This window comes from Triticum dicoccoides, chromosome 3A, assembly GCF_002162155.2.
Source record: "Triticum dicoccoides isolate Atlit2015 ecotype Zavitan chromosome 3A, WEW_v2.0, whole genome shotgun sequence".
Lineage (NCBI taxonomy): Eukaryota > Viridiplantae > Streptophyta > Magnoliopsida > Poales > Poaceae > Triticum > Triticum dicoccoides.
Window position 1 is genome coordinate 45,450,693 of NC_041384.1, and position 12,374 is coordinate 45,463,066.

Sequence of the window (12,374 nt, forward strand, 5' to 3'; positions counted from 1 at the left end):
TTAACTTGGTTGATGTAGTCGTATGTCTTCACAGCCCGACCGATCAAGCACCGAAACTACGGCACCTCCGAGTTCTAGCACACGTTCAGCTCGATGACGATCCCCGGACTTTGATCCAGCAAAGTGTCGGGGAAGAGTTCGGTCAGCACGACGGCATGGTGACGATCTTGATGTACTACTGTCGCAGGGCTTCGCCTAAGCACCGCTACAATATTATCGAGGACTATGGTGGAAGGGGGCACCGCACACGGCTAAGAATATGATCACGTGGATCAACTTGTGTCTCTAGGGGGTGCCCCTGCCTCCATATATAAAGGCTCAAGGGAGGGGGGGCGGCCGGCCAGGAGAGGCGCGCCAGGAGGAGTCCTACTCCCTCTGGGAGTAGGACTCCCCCCCTTTCCTAGTTGGAATAGGATTCGCGGAGGGGGGAAAAGAGGGGAGAGAGGAGGAAGGGGGGCCGGCCCCCTCTCCTTGTCCAATTCGGACCAAGGGGGGAAGGGGCGCGCGGCCCATCTCTGTCCACCTCTCCTCTCTTCCACTAAGGCCCACTAAGACCCATATACCTCCCGGGGGATTCCGGTAACCTCCCGGTACTCCGGTAAAATCCCGATTTCACCCGGAACACTTCCGATATCCAAACATAGGCTTCCAATATATCAATTTCGATTTCTCGACCATTTTGAGACTCCTCGTCATGTCCGTGATCACATCCGGGACTCCGAACAACCTTCGGTACATCAAAATGCATAAACTCATAATATAACTGTCATCGTAACCTTAAGCGTGCGGACCCTACGGGTTCGAGAACAATGTAGACATGACCGAGACACGTCTCCGGTCAATAACCAATAGCGGAACCTGGATGCTCATATTGGCTCCTACACATTCTACGAAGATCTTTTATCGGTCAGACCGCATAACAACATACGTTGTTCCCTTTGTCATCGGTATGTTACTTGCCCGAGATTCGATCGTCGGTATCCTATACCTAGTTCAATCTCGTTACCGGCAAGTCTCTTTACTCGTTCTGTAATACATCATCCCGCAACTAACTCATTAGTTGCAATGCTTGCAAGGCTTAAGTGATGTGCATTACCGAGAGGGCCCAGAGATACCTCTCCGACAATCGGAGTGACAAATCCTAATATCGAAATACGCCAACCCAACATGTACCTTTGGAGACACCTGTAGAGCTCCTTTATAATCACCCAGTTAAGTTGTGACGTTTGGTAGCACACAAAGTGTTCCTCTGGCAAATGGGAGTTGCATAATCTCATAGTCATAGGAACATGTATAAGTCATGAAGAAAGCAATAGTAACATACTAAACGATTGGGTGCTAAGCTAATGGAATGGGTCATGTCAATCAGATCATTCAACTAATGATGTGATCCCGTTAATCAAATAACAACTCTTTGTCCATGGTTAGGAAACATAACCATCTTTGATTAACGAGCTAGTCAAGTAGAGGCATAGTAGTGACACTCTGTTTGTCTATGTATTCACACATGTATTATGTTTCCGGTTAATACAATTCTAGCATGAATAATAAACTTTTATCATGATATAAGGAAATAAATAATAACTTTATTATTGCCTCTAGGGCATATTTCCTTCACCTTGGGCCTTCCCCTGCGCCTAGGGTTGGAAACCCTAGGGGTGGGGGGCACCACCCTTGCCTTGGGGGGCAAGCTACCCCCTTGGTCGCCGCCCCCCTAGGAGATTGGATCTCCTAGGGCCGGCACCCCCCCTAGGGACCCTATATATAGTGGGGGGAAGGGAGGGCAGCCGCACCCCAAGCCCCTGGCCTCTCCCTCTCCCTCCCGTGACACTCCTATGTCTCCCTGCGCTTGGTGAAGCCCTGCTGAGATCACCGTTGCTTCCACCACCACGCCGTCGTGCTGCTGGATCTTCATCAACCTCTCCTTCCCCCTTGCTGGATCAAGTTGGAGGAGACGTCTTCCCAACCGTACGTGTGTTGAACGCGGAGGTGTCGTCCGTTCGACACTTGGTCATTGGTGATTTGGATCACGATGAGTACGACTCCATCAACCCCGTTCTCTTGAACGCTTCCGCGCGCGATCTACAAGGGTATGTAGATGCACTCCTCTCTACCTCGTTGCTAGATGACTCCATAGATTGATCTTGGTGATGCGTAGAAAATTTTAAAATTCTGCTACGTTCCCCAACAGCTGGAACCAAAGGTGTGATTTTGCGGCGGCGACGGGGAAGTCTTGATTTGTTGTAACCGGCAACCCGCAAAGCTTCCACCGGCAAGCTATTTTGCTACAACGGTGTTGCGAGAGGAAGACGGTGCCCCTACAACGGCTGTCCGTTTTTTGCTATAACCGGCTACATGCGATGCTGGAACCTGCGACGAGTTGAGCTGCATCCATGGTGCAAAATGCTACGACCATCATCTGTTTTTGCTGGAACCATAGAGAGCGGGGGTGCGAGGGACTGGCGTCATGAGGACAGCCACCGACGGTACTTCGAGATCGGCGAGATCGACGCAGGGTCCGCGGGAGGAGCTCAGTGCGGGGAGGGGCGTAGAGTTGATCCCGTGCGAGAGGAAGGAAAGATGTGGCGAAGGTCGAAAATTGGGACGGCCGGCTAGCGCCTAGCACTACCCAAAAGAAAGTTCCTCTTTGGCTTGTTCTTCTTCTTTTCTTACCCCTTCGACCACAAACATGCGGCCTGAGGTTGGAGCTCGACCACGCCCGGCCCTGGGAGCTCCTATGTAGCGCTGCAGGCGCCCGTTAACGATCCGGCGCCTGCAGCGCTGCTAGCATGGGCCTGCCCACTAGCGTGTTGCCCTAGTTTGTTTTTTGTTTTTTACAAAAATAAAATTATGAAATAAAAAAGGTTTACAAATTTAAAGAAAAAAGGTTCACCCATTTGAAAAAAAGTTCATATCTTTAAAAAAGGTTCATCAATTTTGAAAAAAGTTCATCAATTTGAAAAAGTTCATCAAATTTAGCAAAAGTTCATTAATTTAAAAAAAAATTCATTATATTTGCAAAATTTCATATAAATTCAAAAAAAGTTCATGTATTTTTAGAAAAAATTCATTGAACTGAAAAAAAGTTCATAAATCTAAATAAAGTTCATACATTTTCAAAAAAATATGTTCATCAAATTTCAAAAAAGTTCATTGATATTCAAAAAAGTTCGCCAATCTGAAAAAAAACTGTTGAAATTTTTAAAAAGTTCATCCATATTCAAAAATTTCATAGAATTTTCACAAACGAAAATGTCAACCGGCGCCTAGATGGGCCGGCCCATTTACGCACGCTGCAGGCGCCAGTTAACAAAAACGCACGTTAACTGGCGCCTGTGGCGCCAAATAGGAGATGCCCCCGGCCCTGGCGACTCCAGGCTGGCTCTGAGGCAGGTGCAGTGGCCGAGCCAGTTTTAGAGGAATGGGTGTACATAAGGGCATCTCCAGCCGCACACCCAGGAAGGCCTTCCCAGGCGATTTTTTCGCGCCGGCGCCAAAAAACGGCCCAGTCGCGCCCCAGGAGTCCGATTTTCGCCGGCCTGGGCCGAAAACAGCGCCGGCGGACCCAGGCCGAACCCGGCGCGCTGGGGGGTGCCCGGGGGCGCCGGGGCGAGCTGTTTTGGCGCGAAAAGCCGCGGGCCAGCCGCTCAGCGACACGGCGCCTCGTCTTCCCCCAACGGCCTCGGTTCCCATGGGGAATCAATGGCAAGGCTGCCGCCGGTCAGCCTTACCATTGATTCCTCACGGGCGACGCGTCTCGGAACGGCGCGCCGACGCCTCCCCTCCCTCGCGCGCGTACACACGGTGCGGAGCGGCTATAAAAGCCGGCGGTTCTCGCCGGTGCCCACACCAGACTCGCCCCTCGTCGCCGCCCAGCCCCTCTCTCCCCGTCTCCGTCTTCCTCTCCCGAGCGTCACCGGCAGCCCCTCTCTCTCTCCCTCTCTACCACCGCCGAGCCCGTCGCCATGGCAGAGCGCTTCCCCGGAGACGAGGCGGCGGCGAACGGCTTCGGCCGGCGTTCGCTCCGCGAACAGGAGTCCTGGCTCCTGTTCCAGGCGAACATCCCGGCGCCGCCGGACATGCGCGCCGGGCCGACGGGGTGGCGGCTCAGCGACCGGGGAGTGCCTGTTCCCCTGTTACCCGACGCCGTGGCGAAGCCCACGTACTTCGCCGAGGAGGTCGAGGTCGCGCGCACCTCCCTGACCGACGACGAGCGCTCCCTCCCCCATTACGCCGCCGGCAATCACGCGACATGGGCGGCGTACTTCCAGCGTCGCTAGCAGCAGCGCCTGGCCTCCACCAACGACGCGCCGGTGGTCGGCAGCGTGAAGAACCGCGTGGGGCGCCACCTGTGGTGGGGCGTCCCGGGCCGCACGCTGGAGGATGTGCTGACGCACCTCGACGGCGGCAACAACCCGCCGTTGACCTATCCTGCGATGGGGGCCGCCCCGTCGCAACACCGACGCGCATGGGCGCCAAGGAGGTTCGCCTCCTCCTCGTCTTCCTCCTCTCGCTCATCTTCCCACTCCTCCGGTTCTCCGGCGCTTCTCGGCGTCAAGGCCGAGCCCATGGCGGAGACGCCAATCGGCCGGCGCAGTCGCAGCGTCGGCATCGTCATCAACGAGGGCGGCCGGCGCGCCCCCTCCTCGCCGGCTCCTCCGCGCTTCGTCAAGCCGAAGATGGAGCCGGGGCTGGCGCCGGTGAAGACGGAGCCGGGGCTGGCACCGGTGGAGGCGGAGTTCGACGACGATGACGCGGCCCTAGAATGGGCGCGCCAGGACTCCATTGCGATGGAGAAGGCGCGCCGGGAGAAGGAGAAGGAGCGCCAGCGCGCCGCCCTGCGCCGCTTCGAGGAGCGCCGACGCGGCCGCGTTGAAGACGGGGTCGTCGTCTTATGCGACAGCGACGACGATGATGACGCGCCGCCGCCAGTCCGCCATGGTGACGCCGGGCAGGGGTCCAGCAGGGGCGCCCGCGTCAAGGAGGAGAAGGCCGACGACGACGATGGCGGCGACGGCGGCGACGACTTCAGCCCTTTTCTTTTTTAGATTAGGTTAATGTAATGAAAATGCGCGAATTTCACCGAAATTTGCCATGTTTGACCGAAATTTAACTAGTTTTTATCATAACTTCGCCGAACGGTCCTTTGTTTTCTTTAATACGCGCCTGGGGGCCGACGGCTGGGGACCGACTCGCCCCCAGGGCCATTTTTTGCGCCGGCTCACCCCCAGTCGGCGCTTTTAGACGCCCCCTGGGGGGCCAACGGCTGGAGATGCCCTAAATAAATATTAGTGTTATCTTTGGTTAACTAAAATTAACTACTTATATATATTAAATGTTTTCATTAAGCTTGCAGGTACACATTCTTACGGTGAGAGCCACAATTAACGGGTGTACATTTGTACACCCATATCTTGGTGTGGCTTCGCCCCCCTTACTCCCAAAGCCTGATGATAGATGGTTTGGGCTGGACATCATGGACCTGGTGACGGGTTCAAGCCCCTTTTCAGGCCACGATGAACCCATTTCTAGTATGAGCCTCTCTCGGTGATCACTACCAGTTCGGCAAATGGTGGAACTCATAGTTTAGCTAAAATTTCTCTTCTTTAGATCAGAAGCGCCATGTGTGGCTGATTCAACCCCATGGACAAACTTGTATCCCACGAACTGTGGCTTTTGATAAATCAAAGTTTGATTTCACCCCTAAAAAAACAAGAGGAGCCAAATAAAGATCTAGAAAGAAGTAAAGACTAAAGACCAAGAAGCCAATCAACCCAGAAGAATTATCGCTTGCATTCTCCTCATGTAAATTTGAGCAAGACCAGAAGGCACGAACCGACAAATTGTTGTTCCAAGATTTTTCTTACCTGAAGCAAGATACATTCAAAACAGACACTAGTACAAAACAAGTGCCTCCCATGTCCACTCAATTCTCAGCAACTAGTCTAGATGACTCATCCCACTAAGATGACCTAACAACATTCTCCTGACTCATGTTCCTATGTATTCTCCTCTCCTCTCCCAGGAGGAAAGAACCAAAAATGGTTTCTGATATCTACATGATAATGTAATGTAATGTAATGTAACATCCCCTCACACTTCCATGGTGTATATATCATCATCATCAAGCAGCTAAATTAATTAACTAACCAATAAAAAATGGGGCAGGCAGAATAAATGAATGGCTAACTATCTATCATCAAGACTCAAAACTTTGCGAGCTGGAGCGCGAGCTCGGTGACGAGCCTGTCGAGCACGGAGTTGGCCACCAGGCTCGCCACCTGGTCGGCCTCTCGCCGGAAGTTGCTCCAGCGCTCCGCCTTGCCCAGGTCGCTCGACAGCACGGCGTCGACGTCGACCTCCACGCCGGACTGCGGCCGCTCGTCTAGCTGGCGGCCCACCCTGGACCGCAGGTCCCTGAGGGCGCGGTCGCCGACGGGCTTGGGCCGCTGGAAGGAGGAGAAGCGGGGCTGCCTGGACTCGCCGGCGGCGTAGTCCTTGTAGACCTCGAGCAGCGCCTCGTTTGTCAGGTCGAAGAGGAGCAGCTCGTCGGCCGACATGTCGGTGAAGTCGATGGCCGCCGCCGCGGCGTCGTAGTGCTGGCAGTCGTCCTCCTGGAGCGCGGCGCGGTTCTGCGAGCGCCAAGCTTCGAACAGCGCCTCGTCGCGGAAGCTCGACTTGTTGAATATGTCGTTGACGTACGCCAGCTCGGCCTCGTTCTTTGGATCATCTGCTGCTTCTTGGAGAGCGTTGAGGTCGGTGAGGTTGTTCTCCTGAAGAAGTATGTTCTCCTCAGTCGATGAGCTAGTTGGTGGTTTGACAGAAGTGCTAGAATCAAGATCATCATCAGTGCCAACTGAATGGTCATGTGCTTCATTTGAATGGACAGTTTTTTCCACCAGCGACGAATCTGCGAAACAGACGAACAGGAAAAAGAGATTAAAATAAGAAGTTACGCGAATTCCATAGTAAATTCAAGAATTCCGATCGTTAATTTCATTGATGACTCGGTAATAACTTCATCGTATTTTATAAGTAAATTTCAATTGCTGCTTGTTTGGAATGCCATTCTGAAGTTTTGTTTTTAAGTATAGAAGGCTAAAATTCAAAATAAAATAAAATATAGAAGGCTAATGCAGGTTCTGCATATGTACTAGATGAAAATCTCACCATTCAGCATTGTTTGGTTCTCTGAACTAGCAGCAGGATGGTCTGAGAAGGCCACATCCAGAACAGAGGTTGGACTTTCAGTTTCTTGTTCACAGCATAAATTTAACTCATCTTCAGTATCTCTATTGGGGTCAGGGACACAGCTAGTACCTTTGACTGATTTCAAAGAATCGAATGAATGGATCTGATTGTCTTCAGAGATTGTTGCCAGTTCTTCTGCAATGTCGATGTCTTCTGAAGGTTGGGTGATGCATGACCGAATTTGATCATCAGAAGGTGGCACTTGCTGTTCTGCAATGTCGACGTCTGCTGATTGCAGAAGACTAAGAAGAGTGCAAGGATCAGCTCCAGTTGACGAGTGAATAAGATCATCATCATTACAGGTTGTTGCATGTTCTTCTGGGATGTCAACTTCAGATGCTGAAGGGTCGGTACACAGCTTGGCTTGGGTCGATGAGAGAACCTCCAGATCATCATCATAAGTTGCAGCTTCTTCTGAAACATCAACCATCTCTGAAGAAGCTAAAGGAGCTTGTTCTTCTGAAACATCAACCACCTCTGAAGCTAAAGGAGCAATACATAAATTGTCTTCAGTCGATGATTCCACGACGTCGCACTCGCTCAACAACTCTTCAAGTGACACAGGATCCTCAGAGCCACCAGCAACCTCATTACAAGAACCCTCATCCACAGCAAGTTTCACATCTCCAACTATTTCCTCTGGAACTTCTGGTGCCAATGTGTCTTCTGGAATCACAAGAAATTCAGCAAGTCTAACCACACTTTTTGATCTGAGCTGAGAAATGGAAGTTCTCTGCAGTGCAGTTGCTGCATCAAGGCCATCCAAAGAGTGATCCCTAGTGGACTTCGAGCTTGTCAGCAGCCTTTTGGATTCACTGCTTGAAATGGAATCAAGCAAGTGAGAGTAGCTCTCCAGTGATTCAGATAGGGAACGCGAACGCCGAAAACCGCTGTTCCCATGTCTCTTTGCAGCAGTACCAATGCAAGGTTTCAGACCATCCCTGTCATATGTGGCAGAGGCTGATCGAGGAAGTTCTTGTCTAATGTTATCTCCAGAAAGCCTCTGCCCATAGGGTACCTTGTGAAGAATCCCATCCATGGAGATGCTACGGTGGCTCTTCCGTTTCACATGGTCAGTACCAGAACCATCCAGGTTGCTTAACGTATCCTGTTGCAAGTTTGTACTGGTGTCATTTGGTAGTGACAGTTTAGCGTCGTGTGAAGAACTGTCACCATTGGCAGCTGACTGACCATTCAGAACATAGTCATTGTTTTCCAAGTAATGTATTGAAAGGGTGCGCAGCAGCTTTGGTCCAACAGGAAGCATCTTCTCTTTCTGATCTTCCTTTCCGTACAATTTTCTTGAAAATAATGACTTCAGACCCGACTTACCAGAACTCTTTTTTGAACCCTTGTGTTTATTTTTAACCTGAAATACAAGAAAATTGATGGAATATGATCAGTTCACATCTCCAAATCCAAAGGAAAACTAGTTGTCTGTGTGCAAGTAATCTGGAGGACAGAAGTACTTGTAAAAACTGCTTATATGTAATGCAGTAGCAGCACGCAGATCATCATATATTTATGCTTATAAAATAATTCATGCACTTGCCTAAACAATCCATCAGATGTATTAGTACAATGAGTAGAGGTGATTTAAGTTTATGTACACACTAGATGCTGACACAAATATACAATAATTTATATACTGATATACATAAAGAGAAGGACCAATGATGCATATGATTTTAGTTCATTTCTCTTAAACTGTAACCAGAGGACGAAAATGGACTACTGGATACAAATGAAAAAATTAACAGAGACATCAGTACTAGTATTCAAGTATCAAGAGAACTCTGGAAGTTGATAATCAAGGTGGGTAATTGGTATATACTTTAGTGTTTTTGTACTCATCTATGACAGCTCTCTGCTCATCCGTGACACCACTGTCTTCGTCTTTGAATGGAACATAGCAACCTCGAAGCCTACTTCCTGCAGTCAATTTCACGGTCAATAAAATTACAACATATTGTTTAGGCGCATAAGCTGTCATACTTGTAGATATTTCAGGTCAAGGTGTAGAGTTCTAATTCTTCAGGTTCAGTACACTAAGTGCTAAACAGTAACTTCCCAACGTACGAGTTTATATTTTATCATTGTTTAAAAACTTTCCTGCTTATGAGTTTATATTTTATCATTACTTATAGAAGGTCAAATGGAAAAATCAAAGTATTTGAATACATGAATGACAACCACAACTGTACTCCTATTGTTTTTTCGGTGAATCAAATCAATTTACTCAAGGATGCTCAGTTGCGGTTAAAGAACAACCCCAACTTACCACCAGTGCTTTTTTCCTTACCATGTTTCTTGTCAGAGATCATCTTCTTCGTGGACCGTAGGCGCCGGCGAAGGCCAAACAACTCAAGAAAGCTCCATCGGCCCCCCATTTCCTTCCTTCCATAAAACCCAGAGTCCTGAGGGTGCAACAGCTGGGCCATTTGTCCTGGGCCCGGCAGCATAAAAGAGGAATGAATGATTCCTTATGAGCAGAGCACCACCCGCGCCGATTATGGAACAGTGCCTCGACTTCAGTTAGGTCTGTGACCTGTCATGAACATAATGGACAGTGATTAACAACCTATCAAAGCACATACCTAATGACTTTTCCAACTCCAAACAGATCATTGCCTCCAGACCATAATGGAAAAGAGTATGGCCGAACAGATTTAGTACACATAAAGATGGTGCCTAGCCAAGTATCCACAAAGATCCGCAGGGCAAATGAAGGTCTTAATCATGAGGAAAGGCATAAAGTAACAGAGTACTGACGAACAAGCGAATAAGAAGTAACTTAAGAGGGTCGTTTGCGCCTTTTCTAGATTAAAAAGGGGGGTCAATGATGGTGATGTAAACACCCATCTTTCCTAAAACATGCACACAGACACCCACCAAACTGCAACCGAACCATTTCTGAAGACACGCCAGATAAACAATGCCTGTCTGTATCCTTGTTAGTTAGTGTCTGAACCACTAATCAATCATTAGACGACCGCGAAATAAAACTATAGTAGTTAGGAAGAGCCACTTTAGTGAAGAAGAATATTGCGATTTCCTTCTTTCATCCTGGGACAGCATACTTGAACCGTGAAAGCACATCCACAGCCAACCAACAGGGATTGCAAATCAAGAAGGCTGAGAAAGCTTCCAAGGAAGAACCGGAGAACTGTCGCCGAAAATCTGGTCACATGTTAAGCAAGTAATTCTTCTGCGCTCTTTTCAGTAACTTGACACAGAAAGAGACTGACCCCAGGAGGATTAAGAAAAACAATACTAGGCTGCACATCCATTCCTCATGACTCAGAAAACAAATCATGTATATGAAAAATTACTAAACAATGCCCTTGGTTAGGCAAAAAGAAGTGCTAATCAATGGAGACTCTGAAATCAACAGCGTAGGGAGGGCGGAATCCGCTGTGCTACTCAATATCATCACTAGGCTCATTCACTTGAGAGGAGATCTCCAGCTTACAAATCTAAACAAGAAAAACTGTGGAGGCAGTGTGACAGATACTGTCCTCGACTCCTTGGACAAAAATTCTGTACCCCAACCAAAAGGGCTACTCTCATTAGTCATTACTCAATCAATCAAGAGTCAAAAATAAGTAGTTACTAGTACAGTACTTAGTACTTGTACCACCAATCAGATCATGACTGCTGCAAAATCAATCCACTCCGTTCAACAACCCATCCATTCAATTGCTGGAGGAAAAACCCATCCATCCAATACGAACAACAGCAACAGCAACCATCAACAAAGTCAGAAATAAACAATCAGTACTTCTACCATCAACCAGATCGTGGCCTGCTGCATGCAAAAACCAATCCACTCCATCTGGACAACCCGTCCATTGAATTGCTGGAGAAAAATCCGTCCATCAGAATCAGATTCAGCAACCCATCTGCTCTGGAATGGAGTCCACATAGTGCAGTGACTCGGTCCATGCGCAACTTGAGGCATGGAAAACATATCACGAATTCACGATGAACAGCTCGAGGTTTCCCACTTGGTAACTCCCGATCCATGAAAGGCAAAAGAGAAAAAAAAACGCTAGAACAAACCATTTCCTATCGAAAAACAGAGGTCCGTTTGGCCATATCTGCCTGCCCATGCAGAAATCGGAAGGCATGCGGTACAGACCACAGACAGAGTAGAGACAGATCAACAACAACAGGTAGCAAATCCCAATCATCAACGCGGACTTCGGCGAACATGCTCTCGCAGTGAAGAAAACGAACAGAAATAACCGAAACAACGAGAGAATAGATGCTCTGTCCTGACGAACGGTTTGCCTGACGGACGAACGAGCGAGCGAGGAGGAACGCACGCGCGCAGCGCAGAGGCGCCTTTCGGCGAACAGATGAGCCGCACGGGAACGCGGCAGCGGCGGCGCCGGCCGGCCGCGAACCGTGGCGCCGATCGAGAGAGGACGCAACGCGCGCGCGCGCAGGCCGGAGAAACGCACGCACGCACGCACCCGTAAAACCCAAACCAAAACAAGCAGAGGAGAAATTCGTCGAGGCGTGCTCGGTGCGGGCGGGGACCGGCGACGAACCTCGGTGGACGGGCGCGGGCGACGCGCGCCGGCGACGACGAGGCGGGGAGGGAGGCGAGGGTGGCGCTCCTCCTCCGGGAGGAGGAGGGAGGGAGGGAGGGAGGGAGAGTTGGTGGGAGGAGGGAGGAGGACGGAAGGAACGGATCCGGGAGGGGGAGGGTGGAAAAAGCTGCGGGGGGTTTGGGGTTAAATCCCTCGCTCCGGCCCGGTCCTCGCCTCGAGTGCTGACCTCACCTGCTGTTGAATGCTTCTCCCTCTTGGACCGCCACCGAACAGTGATGGGATATCACTTCACTTCGGTTTAGGCTGTTTTGTTAGTTGCCCTTTGTTGCTTGTCCATGTTGATGTGCTCAGTGCAAGGTCTCTCCTCTTTTATTTTCGAGCGTATATAGAATGTTTTTTGCAATGAAAATCGGGCAGGAAAAGCTTGCGGTGATGGAGCTCGGCCGACGCGGAGTCCACGGCGGCGCGGGGGAGGGTGCGGATTTGTCGGGATGAAGTTAGCGACGATGGGGGTAGGGAGGGTGGCCCACGCGGTGGCGGGGAGGGCGGAGTTTTGTTTTCGCG

At 50.0% G+C, this 12,374-nt stretch overlaps 1 protein-coding gene across 2 annotated transcripts; it reads right to left on the reverse strand.

Moving 5' to 3' along the window:
- Positions 1–6,004: 6,004 nt before the first annotated feature.
- Positions 6,005–11,940, reverse strand: LOC119266976. 2 transcript variants are annotated; one of them, XM_037548261.1, is made up of 6 exons: positions 11,808–11,940; positions 9,554–9,799; positions 9,086–9,183; positions 7,321–8,620; positions 7,171–7,212; positions 6,005–6,910 (listed from the first exon to the last, which is right to left on the reverse strand). In XM_037548261.1, exons 2-6 carry the CDS (start codon positions 9,711–9,713, stop codon positions 6,207–6,209), a joined length of 2,304 nt encoding a protein of 767 aa, XP_037404158.1. In that variant the 5' UTR covers positions 9,714–9,799; positions 11,808–11,940; the 3' UTR covers positions 6,005–6,206. The 2 variants fall into 2 exon arrangements, with proteins under 2 accessions (XP_037404158.1, XP_037404157.1); XM_037548260.1 differs by having other exon boundaries at positions 7,171–8,620; positions 11,808–11,938.
- Positions 11,941–12,374: the final 434 nt, after the last annotated feature.